Here is a 22065-nt window from a genome sequence, read left to right on the forward strand (position 1 = left end):
ACACACAATCAACTGTCTTCTCCAAGATTTCGAAATTTATTTAGATATAGCTGGTATAAAAGTGGTTATTTATCAACACGGCCTGAAAAATTTCATAATCCAATCGATTATTGTTATTTTAAAGAAGAAAAACGTATACCAAAATATAGCATTTGTGGTAAAATGGCTTTTATACGTTGTGCATGGTGCAAGCAATATTTTTGTTTTGAACATTTCTTTGAGCAATATCATTATTGTAATAATTATATAGAATAAATAATATTTTACTGTCCTCAATTCCTGTAAAATTTGTATATATTATAATCCATATCAAAATATAAGATATCTTTCACTCGAATATCTATATCGACTACTTAATTAATAAAACCTATATACTGAATGAAGCAAAACACATACACACAAATGTACACTGAATAAATTTATAAATTATATTTTTCATTATTAAATCCGTGTGTGTTCTCCTTTTTTCTTCATATCATTCATTTCCTTATTTGTTCTTTACAATTGAATTTAAAAGATTATCTATATTAGGGTTATATACACTCTCTCTGCGTCCTCCTTTTCATGCTGTTCTTCTTCAACTTACTTCTTAACATCAACTTTATTCTTTTCTTAGATTACCTGTTTTTATTCCTTCCATACCTTTTGCAGTCAGTAATTATGAGGGAGAAAGAAATGCCATCGTCAAGCAGCGAACCCATAAGTTTGGTACGCGTAGCATATATATAAGAGAATGTTTAATTTTTTTTTCAATATTGCCTTTTCCAAACATAATGTTATTATATATGGTTGAATTTGTCATAAAATAAGCTTTATTTTGGTTGGACAATTGATTTTAACAATTTGAAAAAAGAGAAGGAGGTGGGGTATTTTATACATAATTTTACATTTTTAAAAAATCTAAATATAGCATAATAAAGTACTTTTAAAACCATAAAACTTTTGTCTAAAACATTTTTTCATATCTTTAATAGTTTCGATAATATTCGCTTAGAAAGACAAAAATCAACTTTGTTCAAGGGATTGTTTCCACCCTTAAAACCGTTTTTGGGCACCAACGAAAAATTGTTTTGTTATTAGGTATATCTGCTCTACAATTATGCAGAGTTTCAGATTTTTTTGAATTTCCGCGTTGCCGAATGTCCCTTGTTAGACATTTCTTCTGAATGTTGTTAAGACGAAAGGATTTTCGTGAGTCTGTACATATTGAAAGTAAAGCGGAGTTCTTCTTTTCCTCTAATACTGTGTCGGTTCATTTCGCGGACCTGGTACGCGCGAGACGGATACGCGCAACAATATTACCAAGCGGTTAATCAATTCTTTGATATCAACATTTTCATTTTTTTTTAATTTGGAAAAAAGTAAGAGATGTTTGAAATTAATGTTTGCGACTCTTAATATGGACGTAAAGGATTATCTGTTATAATAAACCGCATTGCAAAAACGCGATTTCACTTCTAACTCTCCTCTTGTGAATAAAAAATGTTTAATAAACACAGATAAAAAAATCAATTACAACCTAAAGAATTACAAACATTTTCCAATTTTGGTAACAGAAGTTATATGTTTGATTCTGCTGATAGTATACGATGAATAAACAAACGAGTGTCTTATTATATTAATACTATTTTACTATTGTTTTATTTCCGATAATTGTTCTATATACCCTTCTTTTTCTACACTATATATTCGAGCGTGTTATTTTCACATGTATGTACAAGCGTATAATCAACTGAAGCTTTCTTTACACGTGGTCTTAAATCATGTCATTTGATATGTTTAAATGTCATTTAATATATTTATATTCTCTAATTCGAAGATGTCAAGCACATATAGAAATATAGAAAGTAGAAAGTAGAACACGTAGAACAGTTATTGTAAACAAAGCAAAATTCCTCAGAAGAACATTTTATTTTACCTACATGTATACAGGATAATAGAATGGATGTCTCAAGAGAAATTTTTTAAGACACCCATTTTCCTTTTATAAAATTAATTCGCAGACAAATTTTACACGTCATGACATGAAAGAGGAAACTAGAATTACGTGTCTCAAACAGCAAGTTCTACTATTGACGCACACGCGCCAAGAAAACGATATTTGACCCCTATTATATATTCACTATGATGCGTTATTCTAACATTATGCAACGTTCTAATTTACAATCGAACAAAAGAAGAGCGATGAAATAGCAAGAACGACGGAGCGCTTCTAGGCGATGGAAAAGAGGGAGAGCGACCGGAACAGGAAGACAATGAATATAAACGTGATGCTCGTTGTCGACATTGGATATAAAATGTTGATGTTCATGTGCACGGTAGTAATCGCATCGAGGACATCGGTATATTCGTGTCTATCGATCGAGGTTTCACAAGCATCTTTGTTCCAGTGATTCGATCAACAGCAACTAGTATTCAGTCTCAAGGTATGTACTTGCTGTTCTGAGGATATTTTGCGAAATGACATAACGTAACAGTTGGCAATATTATAAAGTTCTATTTTACGTTAGCAACGTGCAAAGAAGACAACACATTCTCGAATCCGGGTTTATATTACAATATATACTACTCAAAACAATTAGGGGAGCGCTTCAAAACTTGCAAAATTTGATAGTTTTTAAGAAGCCATATTTCAGCTTAGGGAGTCGTAGAACCATGTTCTAGGGCGCATTTTAACAGGTGAAGCCTTGACTTTAAAGAGGCTAAAGTTTTATTATTCGTCTCATCCAACTGTTTTTCTTGTGAGACTCAAAATCAGGTCGTGAAAAAATTTTGGAAATTTCATGATTTTATAGCCATACACAAATAAAACAGGGATAGAAATAAAAATGGCACCACACTCGCTTCGAAATGGGAAACTTCCCCTTTAACCCTTTAACGCCCGTCTTTTTTATAAGTGTTTTAAGAATAAAATTTAAGTTTTTTTCAACTGAGACTATAAGTAGTGATAACCAAAAAAATATCAGAATTTTATATCTACGAAAAATTATCTTTCCAATGTAAAGTAATGTAAAGTAAAATGTAAAGTAATAGTCTACTTCTGAACGAGTGAATTTGTATTATTTTGTAAATATAACGGTAAAAATGAAAAACACACTCAGAAATGGTTATCCAGATGGAAAAACCGTGAAACAATTACACGGAATATCAGCAGCAATCGTTTATTTCTGAATAAACGAGTACATGAAGTTTCCACTTTTCGTTTGTTGGTTTCGTTAGTTTGGTTCTTTTTATCGTTCGTTTTTTATTTATTTGTAAATATGATTTGGATCCTAAAAGCATATACGAAATGAGCAACCTATACAGAGAAAAATGAACGGTAATCTATACGACATAACTCTGATAGTCAGCTTGACATTTTTTAGCTGAAACTTTACTATTAGGTGTACAAATTAATTCTCGGCCTTTTTTGATCAACCTTGACATTTATTTATAGAAACATAAATACAAACTCAATCTTTAAAGTAATCTTCTTCGTTTTCTGTACATTTTTGCCATCTCTTAGGCAATTGTCGGATTCGAGATCGAAAAGAAAAATGATAGTGGTTTTAACCCATTAACGCACAAAAGTCCTAAAATATCCTACAATGTCAGCCTTACTTTGCAACTGTATTTTATGTAGAGAAACATATTATATAAGATTCGAATATCATTTCTTTATTCGTTTTCGAGGTCGTTCTACAAGATTCCGGCATCAGAATTCGTTTAGATTCACAATAAAATCCAATATGGCGGAATATATGGAAAAAAGTCGTGAAAAATCTGCAGTTTTATCTCTTATAAGCTTGATTTCGTATCAAAAACGTTACTTTGATACAGATTTTTATCTGTATCAAAGTATCACATCTTGTCCCCATAAATGTTGAACTTTCAAGGTATGCATTGGTGAAAATGTGTATTCAAGATAGCTGCCTCAAAATGACGGTTTGAGCGAAAAAACTTAAAAATAATGTATTTTTAGAATAACTTTGCAAAATCCTAGTATTTACTATCAATTTAGCATTCAGAGTACTGATTTTAGGATATTTGCTGACAATTACCCTGGCGGAAATATTTCTACAAGAAACTGCGTGAATTGGAACACTTTCAGAGAAAGTAAGAGATCGTTTCAGACTCTGTAAGAATTCGAAAAGCTGCGTTTCTATGAAATTCTTTATTCATTGCCTGAGTAATTATGCAATTTCTTTCTTTTCTCTAAACATTTACCTTGAAATACTGAAATGTTCCTAGAAATAAAAAATGAAGAGTGGTAAATATGGAGAAAAGGGACCACCCTTCCAATGTCAATAATTTTCATATTTGTCATTAAGGTCATTACCCCATTAATATTATGAAGATTAACATATTGTTATAAACAGTAACCGCAAGCTATAATCTTATATTATAGCTTGCTATACTCTTATATTATAGCTTGCTATAATCTTATAGCATTTCAAAGTCACCTTTACATTTTGCAAAATTTTTAGCAACACCGCCGGCACTTGCGTTATCCGATGTGCACCACGGGTAGGTTGCTCAGTCGGATTTTGCACATTATGTATATGGTGTATGTGTACGTAATATGAGTGTACGTGATGTGTGTGTGTGACTTTGAAATGCAACAACTCGGCTCCAATGTATGATAGAACAATGTTCCTTGCGACGTTTTAAAGGGGAAGTTTCCCACTTCAAAGCGAGTGTGGTGCCATTTTTATTACCATCTCTGCTTTATTCGTGTATGGCTACAAAATCATGAAATTTCCAAAATATTTTCACAACCTGATTTTGGGCCTCACAAGAAAAACAGTTCGATGAGACGAATAATGAAACCTTAGCCTCTTTAAAGTCGAAGCTTTACCCGTCAAAATGCGCTCTCGAACATTGTTCTACGATCTCCCCAAGCTGAAATATGGCTTCTTAAAAATCATCAAATTTTGCACGTTTTGAAGCGCTCCCTAATTGTTTTGAATAATATATATTAGGTATATTTTTCTTACGCGAAAAGATTGCTCATGGAATAAAATTGTTGATTTATCCTACGTCCCGTTTGATCGTTTTGTTTATTTGTGTCCGAGAGAGCAAAATACATTTTGCACTATGTTTTCAGTACGAATAGATTTGTTAGTGAGACAAAAATATGGAAGACAGCAAAAGTTATAACCCATACGAGAAAATGCCGCCGGGTGAAGAGATTGTGATTTCTGGTATGGCCGGTCGATTTCCCGATACAGACAATATAAAGGAGTTGCAAGAAAATCTTTTGAATATGATGGACCTAGGTTCGGACGACAATCGACGATGGGAAAATGGTAATATACAGATACAATTTGAATAAAATATTAAGGGAAAAAACAAAATAGAAAAGAAAATAGTAGCAATACTGCAGATTATAGTCATAGTATAAAAATAAATGTTTGGCATTTTTACAGCTAATTATGACATGCCGGATCGATCAGGAAAGGTTAATAATATAAACAAGTTCGACGCAGAGTACTTTGGTATTTCATCTGTGGAAGCGCATATTACTGATCCTATGTGCAGGATGTTGCTCGAGCACACTTATGAAGCACTTAACGACGCCGGTGTAAATCCCAAAGAATTACGAGGAACGAAAACTGGTGTCTTTATAGGATCGTGTTATTCTGCATCGTCCACCATAACTCTTCTTACCATGCCTCAGGTACACTAGATGATTTCAGATGATTTCATATCTCTAATATAAAAGCAGTTCTGGAACTGCCAAATATAATGGAAAGAAACATTCTTTTATTAATAATATTATAAACAAACATTCTATTGCTACTTTAATAAATATTTACCTTTTTTAAAAATTATCCCTCTAAATAATCTTGTTTCTGAAATATTCATGCCATGAAAGTTCATGCCAGAACTTATTGAATTTAGCATAGGAAGATAAAAACGCTGCAGTCATTGAATACTTAATAGCAATTACATAATTAGACGAAGCTCTGAAAGCAGCTAATCAGCATTGGCACAGACATTATTCGAGACTTTTATATTACTTAATATAACTGAAAAAGTATTTTGTACACATACAGGATGGTTCATTTTAATCGACAATCGGAAGTATTTCGTCAGGTAAGCCAGATCACAAAAAATGTTTCAACTAAAAGTTGTAGGTGTTAATGAAGGACACACACTGATGATTTTGACTTTGACTTTGAGGTCAATTTTCAAGGTTATTTGAAGGTCAACTTTGATTTTTCAAATAGGAACCACTATTTTTGACTTCAGAAATGAAAAGAGCGGAAAATTTTACGTTCAGATAGGTAAATTATGATAGGAGTCCCATGATATTTAAAGATCATTTTAAAGCCAAATACGAGGTTTGGCTATAAAATAACAAGATTGATGCTTCCATATAAGAAGTACGCATGCGCCAAACGCGAACGACCGACAGCTATATAACGTGAAGCCTTCTCTTTCGAATGCGGCGCCTCTCGTGTCTGTAAACGAATTAGACTGGCCGTGGCCTTCGTTTGTATAAGAGCTGTTGTTTTGTTTTGTCGGAAAAGTGATAAGTGTAAAAATAGAGCAACGAATCGTCGTGTAATTTCACATGAAACTTGGAAAAAGCGCTACTGAAACTTATCTTTTATTAAAAGAAGTGTATGGCAATGAATGTTTATCACGAACGCGAGTTTTTGAGTGGTGTAAGCGTTTCCAAGATGGCCGAGAAGACGTTGAAGATGATTCACGCCCGGGTCCACGCCCTTCCACGTCAAAAACGGATGAAAATATTGAAAAAGTCGGTAATCTGATTCGATCTGACCGTCGGTTAACTATTCGTGCGATTGCTGAAACTGTAGAAATTGACAAAGAATGCGTAAGGCAAATTTTACATAACAATTTTAACATGCAAAAAATGTGTGCGAAAATGGTGCTTAAAATTCTCACGATTGAACAAAAAGGAGCTCGCGAAAATGTTTGTACTGACACTTTGAATGCACATTGAAAATGACCCGAACTTCTTGGAAAGAGTGATAACATGTGACGAATCTTGGTTTTTCACTTATGATCCTGAAACTAAGCGCCAATCCATACATTGGAACGGCTCAACTTCACCGAGAGCTAAAAAAGCTCGAATGAGCAAATCAAGATTCAAAGCGATGATGATTGTTTTTCTCGATATTCATGGGGTTGTGTACCTTCACTGGGTTCCAGAAGGTCAAACTATTAATCAACGTTACTACCTTGAGGTTCTTGCTCAACTCCGTGAAAGAATAAGAAAAAAATGAATTTTGGAAGAACAAGCTCATTCTGCATTATCTGTCAAGACGTTTCTAGCCAAGTACAACATCCCAGTGTTAGACCATCCGCCTTATTCGCCAGACCTTGCACCATGCGACTTTTATCTGTTTCCCAAGGTCAAATCTACATCAAAAGGAACAAGATTTCAGTCCGTTTAAGCTGTGAAAGTAAAAACGGCACGCGTCATGAAGGAGCTCACAGAAGAAGACTTCCAGCACTGTTTTGAACAATGGAAAATTCGTATGAAGCGTTGTAGGGATAGAGGAGGGGTATATATTGAAGGTGATAATAACTAAAAATGTATAAATTCAAAATAAAATGTTTTGCCAAACGTTTAAAAGCATTAGGAATGATTCAAAAGCAAGGAAATTGGGTGCCGTACGAATTGAAGTCGAGAGACGTCAAACGGTGTTTTTCACGTGTGAACAGCTGCTCCAACGGCAGAAAAGGAAAGGTTTTTTGCATCGTGTCGTGACTGGCGATGAAAAGTGGTTACACTACCATAACCCGAAGTGTAGAAAATCGTGGGGTAAGCCCGGCCATACATCAACATCGACGGCAAAGCCGAATATCCATGGTTCCAAGCTCATGCTATGTATTTGATGGGATCAGCTGGGTATAGTATATTATGAGCTCCTCAAACCCAACGAAACTATCACGGGAGACTACATCTATCGACTACAATTGATGCGATTGAGCCGAACATTGAAGGAAAAACGGCCGCAATACGAGGAGAGACACGACAAAGTAATTTTGCAGCATGACAACGTTCGGCCACATGTTGCAAAACCGGTCAAAACCTATTTGGAAACGGTCAAATGGGAAGTCCTACCCCATCCGCCGTATTCACCGGACATTGCTCCTTCCGATTACAAATTGTTCCGATCGATGACTCATGGCCTGGCTGAGTAGCATTTCCATTCTTATGAAGATGCCAGAAAATGGGTCGATTCGTGGATAATCTCAAAAGATGAGTCATTCTTTCGACATGGTATTCGTATGCTGCCAAAAAGATAGAAGAAAGTAGTGGCTAGCGATGGACAATATTTTCAACCACATGCTCTTTACTAATATTCTAAATGAAGCATTCATTTTCGCGAAAAAACAGCAGAACTTATTCAAGTCCAATACTTTCATAACACAGTGAGAGTGTTATTTTAATACATCTAACCATTAACACACATACAAACAATTATATTTAACACATACATAAATATGTTCTTTTAACATACATATATGTGTTGATTTAATTTGCTGATTTTGTATGTCTAAAGTGGAGACATATTTTAACACGCTTCAAGCATATTATTGTAACACGCTTCAGTTTACAGTGATGCCGCGTCGTTGGCAGTTGATGAAACACTGCGCCTTTCAAAAATCTCTACAGATAAAAATTTGGAGGTAAGGTCGAATGATCTTCATGGCCACCAAATTGGACCATCCCGACCTATCCATCGATGAGGGAAAATGGTATCGAGGCGATTCCCGAGGGAAAATAAATTATGATTTAGGACTGTAAAGTTGACCTCTACGTGACCATCAAACGATAATCTAAGGTTAAGCCAAGATCACCGTCAAATGTTTCCCTCTGAACCCTACAACTTTTGTTTGAAACATTTTTCGCGACCTAACGACCTGGCTTACCTGACGAAATATTTTCGATTGTCGATTAAAATGGACCACCCTATATGTATACAATAAAGGGGGAAATGAGTAAGGGGAAAATAAATACTAACATGAACGTAATTTATTTTTAATTAGTCACCTGGATACTCAGTTATTGGATTCGGTAAATACTGGCTAGCGAACAGCATTTCTAATTGGCTCGGTCTTACCGGACCGTCTTATGTGATGGATACGGCCTGCAGTTCAAGCCACTACGCTATTGCGGAAGCTTTCAGAATGATACGAGGTGGAGAGTGCGACGCAGCTATCGTGGGTGGTGCTAATCTGTGTCTTCATCCCAATATAACGCTTCAATTTTTTCATCTCGGTAAGCTTGTAAATAATCTTATAAAATGTAAAATCATTACTTGTAAAGAAATCTATCGCTTACATATAAACGCTGTCATGGCGATAACTCGACGAAAGATCGCTTAATTGTTAACGGATTGAACAATTTTAGGAGTCCTCTCCGCGGATGGGTACTGCAAGCCCTTCGATGTGAGCGGTACGGGTTATATGCGCAGTGAAACAATCGCAGTAATATATCTGCAGAAAGCGAAGAACGCGAAACGAATCTATGCTACCCTCGTCTACTCTAAAACTAATTGCGATGGTTGGAAGCCAGAAGGGATTACATATCCTTCTCTCAGTATGCAAAAGAAATTATTGGAAGACTTTTACAATGATTGCGGCATCACACCCGAAGAGCTGTCCTACATGGAGGCCCACGCCACTGGTACTTTAGCAGGAGATCCGCCAGAAGTTGAGGCCATCGATCAGGCTTTATGTTCAAAGAGGACTACTCCCTTATTGGTGGGTTCGATAAAATCAAATCTCGGGCATTCTGAACCTGCTAGTGGCCTTTGTCAAGTGGTAAAAGTACGTATTTTAATTCCTTAACCAGCAAAAACACAAGACTTGCGTTCGCAAGAAACGAATTAGCACAGAACATATTACATTTTGATTTGTCTGGTAATTTAATATTTCTAAAATTGTACATTCAAAAACTTTGCGATCACTGTATCTAATGATGAGCTTAAAAATTTAACATGATAAATTTAATAATGTAACAGTCTTAAAATTGAAAAAACTATAAAGGTTCTCTAAAAAAGCTTTTAAACGCAGAGTTGAAGTCGCTTTTTCAGTGACAAAATTTAACACAGAAATACACTAAAATAGTTACACCGTAAACCAATAAATGACCAAAACAAAATTTTATCCACATATATTCAGGGTTGGGAAAAATACTTTTTAAAAGTAACTCGTTACCGTTACCGTTATTTTCGGTAAAAAGTAACTCATTACCGTTACTCGTTACTGGTCTTAAAAAATAATGCGTTACCATTACTTGAAAGTAACGATATTTTAAAATAACGACTTCGTTACTTTCTGTTACTTTTTCTTGTTGTAAAACCAGGAAGAAAGGTGCTAAGAAATCGGACACAAGATGATTAGAAACATGTATATCCAATCCAGTGGCGCTACAGCTCAAGTTCGAGCCATCCAGAGCTCCAGAAGTCTGGCCCTCCAAGCATCCCGGTCCATCGCATCCCGTCTCCATCTCCCCTCATTCAGCAGTGTCCTCTGCCATGCCGTCCTCGCATCTCGCCCTCGGTCTTCCCTTCGGTCGGCCTCCATATATTTTTGTCGTTAATATTCTCTTTGGTGTTCTTGTGTTTTCCATCCTTTGCACATGCCTGGGCCCAGCGAAGCCGCATGATCCTAATATGTTTAGATAATTTTGGTGTTCTATGTATTTCGAATAACTCCTGGTTATATCTCATCCTCCATATACCATTCTCTTGTATTGGGCTACATATCATACATAAAATTTTTCTTTCGAAAGCGTCTAGACATTCCACCATCTCTTTCGTGATTGCCCATGCTTCACATCCATACGTAATTACACTACGTATTAGTGTTTTATATAGCATAATTTTCGTATTTCTATGCACGTCTCTGGATTTTATCACTGGGAGTAGAGCATAGTATGCCCTATTTGCCTATTTGATTTTCAAGTTCACATCTTTGACTTCGTTATTGTCATTGGTTAATACCGATCCCAAATATTTGAACTCATTTGTTTCCTCGAGCTCATATTCACCGACGGCGAGTTTTTGTCCACTTTTTCTTCTCTTTCTAGATGTCACTAGTATTTTTGTTTTGTCTTCATTGATTCTTAATCCGATTTCTTTTGCTGCCTCTTCTAGAAGGTGAGTCTGACAGTTGCCCATGAGAGGCTTTATATTACGAATCAGTAGGTCTTGGATATCAGAAATATATATATATTTAAATATTTCTATTATTTTATATTATTAAGTGTTGTACCCAGTAAGCAACATGCTAGCAAAATGCGCACAGATTGACGCTAATTTCGATCAGATCGTCATATCAAAACCATAGCCATCTGTGTCCTCATTAGGCTCGTGTTTTGTCGACAGGACCTACGTGCAGACCATTCGAGCAGATTGTTGGAAGAAACTACGCAGGTCCTGCTGCCAAATTACGCGCAGAGTCTACGCGCAGAATTTGCTCGATTTCTGCCGCCAATCTGCCGTCAAATTACTACAAGTCTTGCGCGGTTTTTGCTACAAATCTGCCGTCAAATATCCGACAGCAGGATCTGGCGCATATTTGTCCGCAGATTGGTGGCATAATTTGATATAACAAATTCTGCATTAAATTTGTTGCCTATTTGACATCAAATTATGATAGCAGGCTTTGCTCGAAATCTGCTCGCACAGGTTTGGCTATTTGGGTACTAAATACGCCGATAAAAAAATAAGTATTTAATATTTTTTGTTGCTTAACAACATATCCAAAGCCCATCAAAATCGGTGAGGAACAGTTCCCACGGTTTCCTTATAAGAGGTTGTATGTGATATATTTCAACGTTTTTAAGGTGTTGATAGCGATGGAAACAGGCATTATTCCACCAACCATACACTACAAAACACCGCGAAAGGAACTGACTCCTATAATTGAAGGAAGAATGAATGTCGTCACTGAACCAACTTCATGGAACGGTGGTTACATTGGCATTAATAATTTCGGATTTGGCGGTGGAAACTGTCACATACTACTGAAATCAAATCCCAAAAATAAAATCAATGTTGGAATACCAGATGGCTTACCCAGACTCGTAGCGGTATCTGGTCGTACTGAGGAGGCTGTTCAGACTCTATTAGATGACGTAAGTAAATTTAACTAAAAACGTATTTTTAAAAACCAAATTAAAATAGAAATTATCCAAGATCAAAATGATTATTTCCGTGATAAGATGAATATGTCCAACTCTGCCGCGGTAGATGAATAGCCGACAGATAGACGTGGAATATGTGGCTCTTCTGCATAGCATTCATGCAGAAAATATTGAAGGGCATCCCTATAGAGGATATACTATTGCTGGACCTGAAGTTCCTGTTAACAAAATAAGAAAAGTTGAAAACTGCGCAAACCCAAGGAGACCAATCTGCTTTGTACTTCCTGGAACAGAAGTTGAGTGGCGTAACATAGGTACGAAAGCAACTATTACGAATATTTTAGTTTCAATACATAAATTTGATGGAATGGATATATACAACTCCATGTATACAATATCCTTCATATATGATTAATATGTTTGCTTTTGATATATTAAAGAACTGATGAAACTACCAGTGTTTGCAAAGGCAATAAAGAAATGTAATGAAACATTAAAGCAGCGGGATATATGTGTTACGGATATTATAAAAAACAAAAATAAAACTACCAGCAATAGCATCGTAGAATCATTTGTAGCAATCATTGCCATACAGGTATAAGAAAGAAATATCAATTATTTTATATTCACAATATATAAAATGCTTGACTAAGCACAGTCCAACATATAAATTATTTAAGTACTCGTGTGTGTGTGTGTGTGTATATTTATATCGGTATTTAGCCACGTAAAACCATGTAAACGTATGATGTAATAGCCTCTCAATTAAAAGCCAATACTTTTATCAACAACATTTTAGATTGGAATAGTGGATATCTTAACACACATTGGTATTCTATCCGATTACACGATAGGTCAGTCTATTGGCCAACTTATATCCGAATATGTTGATGGACGTTTCACTATCGAGACAACAATTTTGACGGCGTATTTCATAGGCACGGCATTTGAGCAGGCCATGTCTCAGGTTTTAACGACTTTTGAATTCATTTTAATTACTAATTTCCGCTTTCCTTATGTGGAGCAATTGTTTATGTATGTTTCATTTATACATACTTATGAAACCAGATATAATAATATTGATCATTGCTCCTCAGGTTGATGACATTACTACGAATCAAGGCAACTATCTTGATGTTGTTAGATCAAAACTCTTGGAACATCTCTACCGAATATTACCAGCGAACTTTCCAAACAGTCGCGGTGTAACACAGTTGGGCAGGTCACGAAGCGAACGCGACAAGTTTGAGACCGCTGCAGAATATTATGTAGACATTATACTGAATCCAGTACCATTACAAAAAATTACAGCTTTGTTACCGAAAGATACGATACTCGTCGACATAGTACCACACAATACTTTTCAGCCACTCATACCAAACTTGCAGTCAGTGATAACGTTGATTTCACTCTATAAACGCGGTCAAAAGCATACTATGCAAAACTTTTTAGAAGGAATCGGAGATCTTTATAATGTAGGACTTCAGCCACAGATTGCAAGTTTGTATCCGCCAGTGCAATTTCCTGTTAGTCGGGGAACACCAATGATATCTCCTCTCATTAGGTCCGCCTTTTCTTGAAATATAAGTATAAGAAAACGAATCACGATTCTTTGTTTACATTACTAATTTTAAAACAATATTGCAGATGGAATCACTCTGAGGACTATTACTTGTACCATTATGCAGGTGAAAGTAAAATTTTCAGCAGAGAAAGAATCGTCACTATTACAACCGCTGATGCAGATTTTGATTATATGTCTGACCATATAATCGATGGAAGAAATTTGTTACCAGCTATGGGTTACCTTTACGAAATTTGGCATACTATTGGTTTGTTGAGCGGCATTGATCATAGAAACATACCTATTGTATTTGAAAATGTTAAATTCATACGCGCTACTCACTTATCACGACGAGACAAGCTGGACTTAACTATTATGATCCAAGAAGGTAAATACTTTTGCAATTACCCGAGACTCAATTCTCGATATTCCGTTACAGTGATATTGTGACATAACATTAACAATAATATAATCAACATTAAGAAAAAAGATGGAAAAACATTGCGAAGTCGCAGTGGGATTCAATTTCCTGCAACAACAAAATTGTCTTCAACAATAGAAATCAAGTCGATGTAATAGATTCAGAGAAATAGTGATATTATCGTGTAATAATTGTAATACTTTTACAGGCGGTAATAATTTCGAGATTATAGAGGGAGAGAATGTAATCGTCAGTGGAGTCGTGAGGGTGCCTGACGATATCGTGAAAGAGAAAATATCCGTTCAGTTTCTACCGAAAAACGAAGATGATGAAGAATGCATGAATGCTGCAGATATTTACAAGGAACTACGACTCCGTGGCTACCAGTATAATGGTCTATTTCGTTCATTAAAAAGCTCCTCAATTAATGGAAGTACAGGACATATCACGTGGGCAACAAATTGGGTAGCGTTTATGGACAATATGCTGCAAATAAAACTCTTATCGGTTGACTCGAGAAATCTTTACGTACCGACTCAAATTCGTAAATTGGTAATCGACCCTGCACATCATATGACGCAGTTTCATAACCTCTCTATTGAAGAAAGAAGTAAGAACGCACAATTTAATTTAAAATATTTTCGTATTTTGCAATATTTTGCTCTTCATGCAGGTTTCCTATTGTCATCTCCATATTGTGAATTTTATTACAGATGTACCCGTACGTGTCTATGATTCTTTCGACGCCATTATATCCGGAGGAATTGAAATTTGTGGGCTGAAGTCCATGGTCATATCCCGCCGATCGACGAACGTCGAATCTGTACACGAAGAATACAAGTTCATTGCTCACCGCGATCATAACACGATCTCTTTGAAAGATGCGGTGCAAATATCGATACACATCGCGCTTGAATGTTACAATTTGAGAAACGTCAAAGTGATCGAGTTTGTCGAGGACGATGACAAGATTCTACTGGAGGATCTAGTTATTCCAATTGTAGACAAAGTTCTGAGCAACTTGCCATTAGTGCGATCTAATCTGACGTTGGCTGCGATGGAGAACAGATTCGACTGCTCTTTGTTACCACAAAATCTATCGGTCGTACAACCTAACAAACTGTTAAACGACGGTACGTTCCTAATGGTTGTTGGAGTTGGAGTATTAACGAAAGGTGCACACACATTACTATCTAATATAATGGCTGGTGGCTTTCTGTTTACCCGAGAGGACCTCAATGTCACATATGACAACGAGTTGCTCCAACAGTACAATTTGAATATCATTTTGGAGAAACGCACGGAACGGGAGTTGGTGTTGCTTCTGAGAAAGGCGCAAAGTGCAATAATAAAAAGAGAAATCGTGCATATAAACAATTACGAGTTTTCGTGGATCGAAAAGCTCAAATCTTCATTGGACACGGACGACGAGACGAACTCACGAGTAACACTTGTTGTGGAAGATGATCCTGAGTGCGGTGTCATAGGATTTGTAAATTGTTTGCGAAAGGAGCCAGGCGGCGACACAGTTAGATGCGTCTTCATTCAGGATAAGAACGCGCCCAAGTTCTCCTTGCAAGAGCCTTTTTACATGAATCAGTTGCGACTGGACTTACCCATTAATGTCTTACGTCCCGGCAAAGTTTGGGGCTCTTACAGACACTTGTCATTACCGCCGCCGGAACCCATACCCGTGCAGTGCGGTTACGTTGCTCAAAGGGTACGTAAGTGTTTTGTATACGATAACAAAGTGGACACTGAAAGAAATTTGCATAAAACTTGATCTATCTTTGTGCGGAAAACGTCGAAACAACTCAATTTTAGTCAAAACCATTCCTTTACAACAATTTTTTTGTATTAATAATAATACGAAATTATATCGTCAACTTAATTCCTATTAGATCCGAGGTGATATGAGCACAATCCGTTGGGTCGAAGGACGGACATCTCCCAAACTCAACCGCGAAAATATGATACATAAAATTTACGTGGCACTGAATTTCAAAGATATTATGATAGCTACTGGTAAACTGGCGTTGGAATCCTTTCAAATGATTGAACGAGAAATCGATTCTTTCTTAGGCTTTGAATTTGTCGGATATGATGGGTTTGGACAAAGAATAATGGCGATATGCTCCGATAGGTGGGATGATATAATACAAAATATAGTTATTATATCATAGATATAAATTCAATAACAATGTTGTATTGAAGGATATTAGATTTAGCACTAATGTAGATATGAAATGCAGTTATCAATTTTCCCTCCATGATTGAAAGACGACGTCAACTTGAATGAAAACATAATTTATATTTTTAGAGGAATATCAAATGTTGCAATCCAGGACCGCGTGATGTCTTGGGTTATTCCCGATGAATGGACATTCGAGGATGCTGCTACAGTTCCGTGTGTTTATGCTACAAGCTGCTACGCTCTCTACGAGAAAGGAAAAATGAAGAGAGGAGACAAAGTTCTCATTCATTCGGGCACCGGCGGTATTGGTCAAGCCGCGATCCACCTCGCGCTGTACGAAAAGTGCGAAGTATTCACAACAGTCGGAACTTTGAAGAAACGGCAATTCATTAGAGAAACTTTTCCTTCGATCCTTGACGATCATATCGGCAATTCTCGTGACACAAGTTTCGAACAAATGATACTTGAGCAGACACGCGGTCGGGGAGTTGATATCGTATTGAATTCCTTAGCTGAGGAGAAGCTTCAGGCGTCTATTCGCTGCTTGGCAAAAGGCGGTCGATTCTTGGAAATAGGAAAATATGACTTGATCGCCGATAATACTTTAGATAGAATGATTTTTACGAAAGGCATCAGTTTTCATGCGATTATGTTAGACAATATAATAAGTTCCGTCTCAAAGAATTACGGAATTGTATATAATTATGTGTTACAATGTCTAAAAAATGGCTCGATAAAACCTCTTCCAAGGAAAGTCTTTGAAAAGACCGAAGTAGAAGATGCCTTCAGGTATATGGCAACTGGCAAGCACATAGGAAAGGTAATTTCTCGCGCACACTAGAAATTCATGTTTTTAATGTTATCGCAACAGCTGCTCTATATATGATCGCAATGAAATTCTGTTATTATCATTCTTATTTTCAGATCCTGATAAAGATATGCGATGAAAACGAGCCATTGAGTCTTCCTATTCTCGCTTATCCCCGATTTTTCTGCAAGTCTCATATGTCTTACATCATTTTGGGCGGATTAGGCGGCTTTGGTCTAGAATTGGCCGACTGGCTGATTCTTCGCGGAGCAAAGAATCTTCTTCTCACTTCGCGGACAGGATTGCGAAACGGTTACCAGCGCTCGAGGGTGGAATTATGGAAGTCCTACGGGGTGAATGTGCAGATTATCGCGAGCGCTGAAGCGTCTGATCACAAAGACGGCGCGTCCATCCTGAACACTGCCATTGAAATGGGACCGGTGGACGCTATATTCAATCTTGCCGTAGTGCTGAAAGATTCTCTCTACAAGAATCAGACAACTGAGTCCTTCGAGGAATCATTTAAACCGAAAGCAATGGCGACGAAAACAATGGACGAGTTGTCCAGGAAAATGTGCCCTGACCTCCGGTACTTTGTTGTCTTCTCATCCGTTTCGTGCGGCCGAGGAAACTCCGGCCAAACTAATTACGGTATGGCCAATTCCATCATGGAGAGAATATGCGAGAGAAGAGTACAAGACGGATTACCTGGGATGGCTATACAGTGGGGCGCGGTGGGTGATGTGGGTCTCGTGGCCGATATGCAAAAGGACAATAAGGAACTGATCATCGGCGGTACTTTACAACAGAAAATACAGTCCTGTCTGCAGTCGCTGGACACTTTCATGGTTCTAAATAAGCCGATCGTGGGTAGTATGGTTGTGGCAGAGAAGCGCGCGACATTTGGTGGAGTGATGGACATTATGGAAACTGTAGCTAGTATCATGGGTAATTTTTTCATCATAAACGTGACAAATCTGATGATCATTTCGAAAACTTTTTACGATAAAACATTGAAATTAAAGTTAAAAAATTACAATTAATGACACACATAATGTTAATTGTATTCAGGGTGTTTCACAGAATCCTAACAATTAATATCTATTGTATTTTGGAAAATACAAAAGAATAAGACAGCGTAAGTAAAAGTTGAATGTTCTCATAAGCATTATTGTCTTATGAAGTCAATTTTTTGGTAGCGCAGTGACGAGAAGAATGCAGCTACATTTTTATCTTAAACTGAAGCCCCTGATTTTTCTTTGTACAAGTTAAAATATTCTGCAGAAAGTAAGTAGTTAAATGAATAGACATTTCAGATTCAGATTTTAAAGTAAATATTCGAATGTTCCATCGTACAACAAACATTTGGCAACATTACGGATATGAGACGATATATAATTGCAGCATTTATAGCATTCTTATCACAAAACACAAAAATGGTGAACATGTCTGCTTTTGTTCATTGTTTAAAACTTTCATAATGATATATTTTCTTCATTGAATTACAACTCGTTACTGCGTACGATTCTTATTGTTAGACAGGCGTAGACGGTACAATTTTTTCGACGCAATTGAATATTTACAAACAGTGTTCGAAATATCCTTCTAGACACTCGATGCCAAATGTTTATTGTATGGTGGAACGTTCAAACATTTACTTTAATAAATCTTAAATGTCTTATTAACTACTCATTTTTTGGTCATCTTATCCTGCTACCTTTTTACGGAGAATATTTAAAATATCTATTTATACAAAAAATTTACGAAAAATATTTTAAAAATCTACTTATACAAAAAATAAAGGAGTTCTATTTAAAATAAAAATGCAATTATATTTTTATGGTCCAACCTTCATTGCACCAATAAAAAATCAATTTCATAAAAAAATAGTGTGCCCACTCAATTCAAGATTAGGATTCAACTTTTCCTTACATCATTTTTTTCTACTGTCCGAAGTGTAATAGATATTAAATGTTACTGTTTTATAAAACACCTATGGCAAGAATGATGTGTGTATTCTTTCTCATACCTTTTGTTGTGATTTATGTGATCATGATAAAAATCCAAGAGCCTTATCTTCTCCTGTCTTTGCTTACTTAGGAATAAAAGATGTGAAAGCGGTTGGACTTCGCACCCCCCTGTCAGAGATGGGTATGGATTCAATGATGGCGGTAGAGATCAAGCAAACGTTGGAGAAAGAATTCGACGTTTATCTTACCGCGCAGGACATTAGAACTCTCACTTTAGAGAAACTCCACAATATGGCCGATAAAGACAAGCGTTTTGAGCAGATTGAGACACTCGATTCAGAGGGTATAAAATTTTTAATTCGTTTAATCAATAATTTAGACATAGTTCCAGATGTTTGCTTGGAGACAACTACGAGAAATAAAATGGGCACAAAGCGGATATTTCTTCTACCAGGAATCGAAGGTTGCGGGAGCGTATTTAATTTGTTGGCTTCGAAAATCGAAGGTCCCGTGACATGTTTGCAGCACGGAGCAAACAATATCCCCACGAGTGAATCTGTATTGCAGTCGGCTGCCAGTCTGTTACCTGTACGTATTAATATAACAGGGAAGTTGCCTTTTCGATATTTCCGTGATTCCATTCCACTAGACTGGAATTGCGTCACGTCGATCAAGAAACTAATAAGAAAAAAAGAACATTAATATTTCTTTCTTTTTTTGTAGCATATAATATCAAAGATGGAGGGTTCTGCGGAATTCATAATAGTTGGGTATTCATACGGGTCGTTAATCGCTATCGAGTTGATGAGATTGTTGGAGGCGAGAAATTTCACAGGACGGTTAATATTAATTGATGGCACACCGGATTATATGAAAACTCTGAAAGATCAATATTTTCCTTTCACGAATCTTCAGGAATTTCAGAATAATGTTCTCCTAGGCCTTATAGATCTCTTCTACTCTGTCGATAATACATCGGTATGTTGTGTATGGTGAATTTATTGTTATAATATAAGACACGTAATAACGATAATTGTTAACAGGTTCTATTAGAATTGTCTAAACACGACACGTGGGAAAAAAAATGGGATGCTGTCGTCAAATGTCTTTCAGACGATATTGTGCAAGTAACTTCTCTTGAAAATTACAAAATTTATTGTACAACGATTTATAAGCATCTGATCGCTATTCACGAGTATGATGCTTCCTCATTACCGCCACTGAAATCGCCTATACTATTACTAAAACCTACAACGTCCAACCTGCCTTCTGCCGACGAAAATAGCGACTTGAAAAAGGTAATCTTAATATAAGGACGCATATCGATGTATCCGCCTTTGAAAATCAATTGACGACAAAATTAATTATTATTCAGGTGACTGAAGGTAACGTGCAAGTTCGTCGTGTCGAAGGTAATCATCTCACGATGTTGGAAAATGATGAACTTGCTGATATTATTAACGAAATATTATCTTGAGAAGTTAATCTTTATAATGTTACAAAAGTTCGTAATTCTGTAAATCGAAGGTATCAAGGTGTGTGGAAAGGGAAGGAGAATACGCAGAATATTTATTATAAACAAGGCAATAATAAAATATTATGGTAAAATACTCGATTATTTATTCATCGTGCATGATTAATAAACAAGTATAAATAACTTTCGTCGCCAATATGGAGAAACGTTTATAACTCTAAAAAAGGATTGCTTACTTTTGTTTGATATTTATTCTAAATTCACGCATTGCGGCTTTAAATGGCTTCCTATTTTTATACTTTCGTACATTACGTGTCGTCGTTGACATTTTTCCGTTCTTACTTTAGGTAACATTTAAGTCTCTACTTAACATTCTTTTCTACATTAATTCTGGTCAACTTTGGATTTATATTTGATAAATATATATTCTGATAAACTGGAATAAATTGATATATGCTATGTATTCTGCTATAACGTTTATGATAAATATACCGGATAGGAGATCCACCTGCAATGACCTTTATCTTTACATATATTTGCAAGATCTCCCTCCTGAGGCCGGATTTATCCCTACTTATATGTACCACTGATTAATATCGCATTTACATTTTTGAACTTAAGGGATGCTGGGTACCTATTATGGAATTCGTCGAAATCGATTCCGATTGTAATAATTCCGTTCCCCTAGAAAAGACAATAGGATCTAGGAAATAACGGAATAAATCCGATCGGAATCGATTCCGACGAGTTCCATAATAGGTACCCTGAACGCTTTGTCGACAGAGAACTGTCAAAATTTGATATTTTTTCTGCAAAGTTTACGTCGTCTTAAATGCTTCAGAATTAAAATGCTTTTACACGATAAAAGTACGTACAAAAATTAATTGGAGCATCACTCAATATATGACGAAAGCGATAAAAAATTTTTAAATTAAAATTTCGAATTGACAGTTAGCGTAATATTTATCTAATACAAAAGTTTTGCAACTTGTATGTACTGAAACTCTGAATGCTCGAAAGAAGGAAAAATTTACAAATCGTTTCTAACAACTCAAAATTTAGGTAGGAAACCTAAAACACATAAAAACTTTGCAGAAAAAATTTTAATATATGCGGTTAGGTCTTCTGCTCTTGCTATAATCAAGAATATATTACTATAATAGTGTTCCTAACTTTTGTTAATGTAATAATTCTGAAATTTCCAAAAGCCTATAAGTTAACAAAAGTTAGGGCACTATTATAATAATATATTCTTGATAGTAAATAAAAGTAGAAAGTCTAATACTATTTTTCTGTCGACGAATAGTTAGCGAGATATCGTAAGTTAAATGTTGAAAAAGTTACCAAGTTTCCCTTAAATATTTCTAAAAAATATTAGGCAAATAAAAAAATGTTTCAGACAAAAGTTGTTCAAATTAATTGGTAGAAAAAGAAGATATAATAAAAAATTAGGCTTCCAACTTAAAAAATTAAGTTGACCTTCAACCAACTTTGAAAATGCCTTCCAAATAAAAAA

At 35.9% G+C, this 22065-nt stretch overlaps 1 protein-coding gene across 2 annotated transcripts; it reads left to right on the top strand.

Moving 5' to 3' along the window:
* The first annotated feature begins 2271 nt into the window (after nucleotides 1-2271).
* LOC105187141 (fatty acid synthase) lies at nucleotides 2272-20824 on the top strand. Of its 2 annotated transcripts, XM_025299414.1 has the most exons (20): nucleotides 2272-2426; nucleotides 5087-5288; nucleotides 5409-5659; nucleotides 9013-9244; nucleotides 9377-9795; nucleotides 11819-12109; nucleotides 12225-12432; nucleotides 12559-12713; nucleotides 12918-13085; nucleotides 13216-13682; nucleotides 13766-14070; nucleotides 14312-14713; nucleotides 14817-15823; nucleotides 16005-16246; nucleotides 16424-17117; nucleotides 17222-18053; nucleotides 19206-19663; nucleotides 19799-20053; nucleotides 20119-20373; nucleotides 20451-20824. In XM_025299414.1, exons 2-20 carry the CDS (start codon nucleotides 5117-5119, stop codon nucleotides 20550-20552), a joined length of 6915 nt encoding a protein of 2304 aa, XP_025155199.1. In that variant the 5' UTR covers nucleotides 2272-2426; nucleotides 5087-5116; the 3' UTR covers nucleotides 20553-20824. The 2 variants fall into 2 exon arrangements, with proteins under 2 accessions (XP_025155199.1, XP_025155201.1); XM_025299416.1 differs by lacking the exons at nucleotides 2272-2426; nucleotides 5087-5288; nucleotides 5409-5659; nucleotides 9013-9244; nucleotides 9377-9795 and adding an exon at nucleotides 11107-11129 and having other exon boundaries at nucleotides 20451-20819.
* Nucleotides 20825-22065: the final 1241 nt, after the last annotated feature.

Source organism: Harpegnathos saltator, unplaced genomic scaffold (genome assembly GCF_003227715.2).
Source record: "Harpegnathos saltator strain DR-91 unplaced genomic scaffold, Hsal_v8.6 scaffold275, whole genome shotgun sequence".
Classification (NCBI taxonomy): domain Eukaryota; kingdom Metazoa; phylum Arthropoda; class Insecta; order Hymenoptera; family Formicidae; genus Harpegnathos; species Harpegnathos saltator.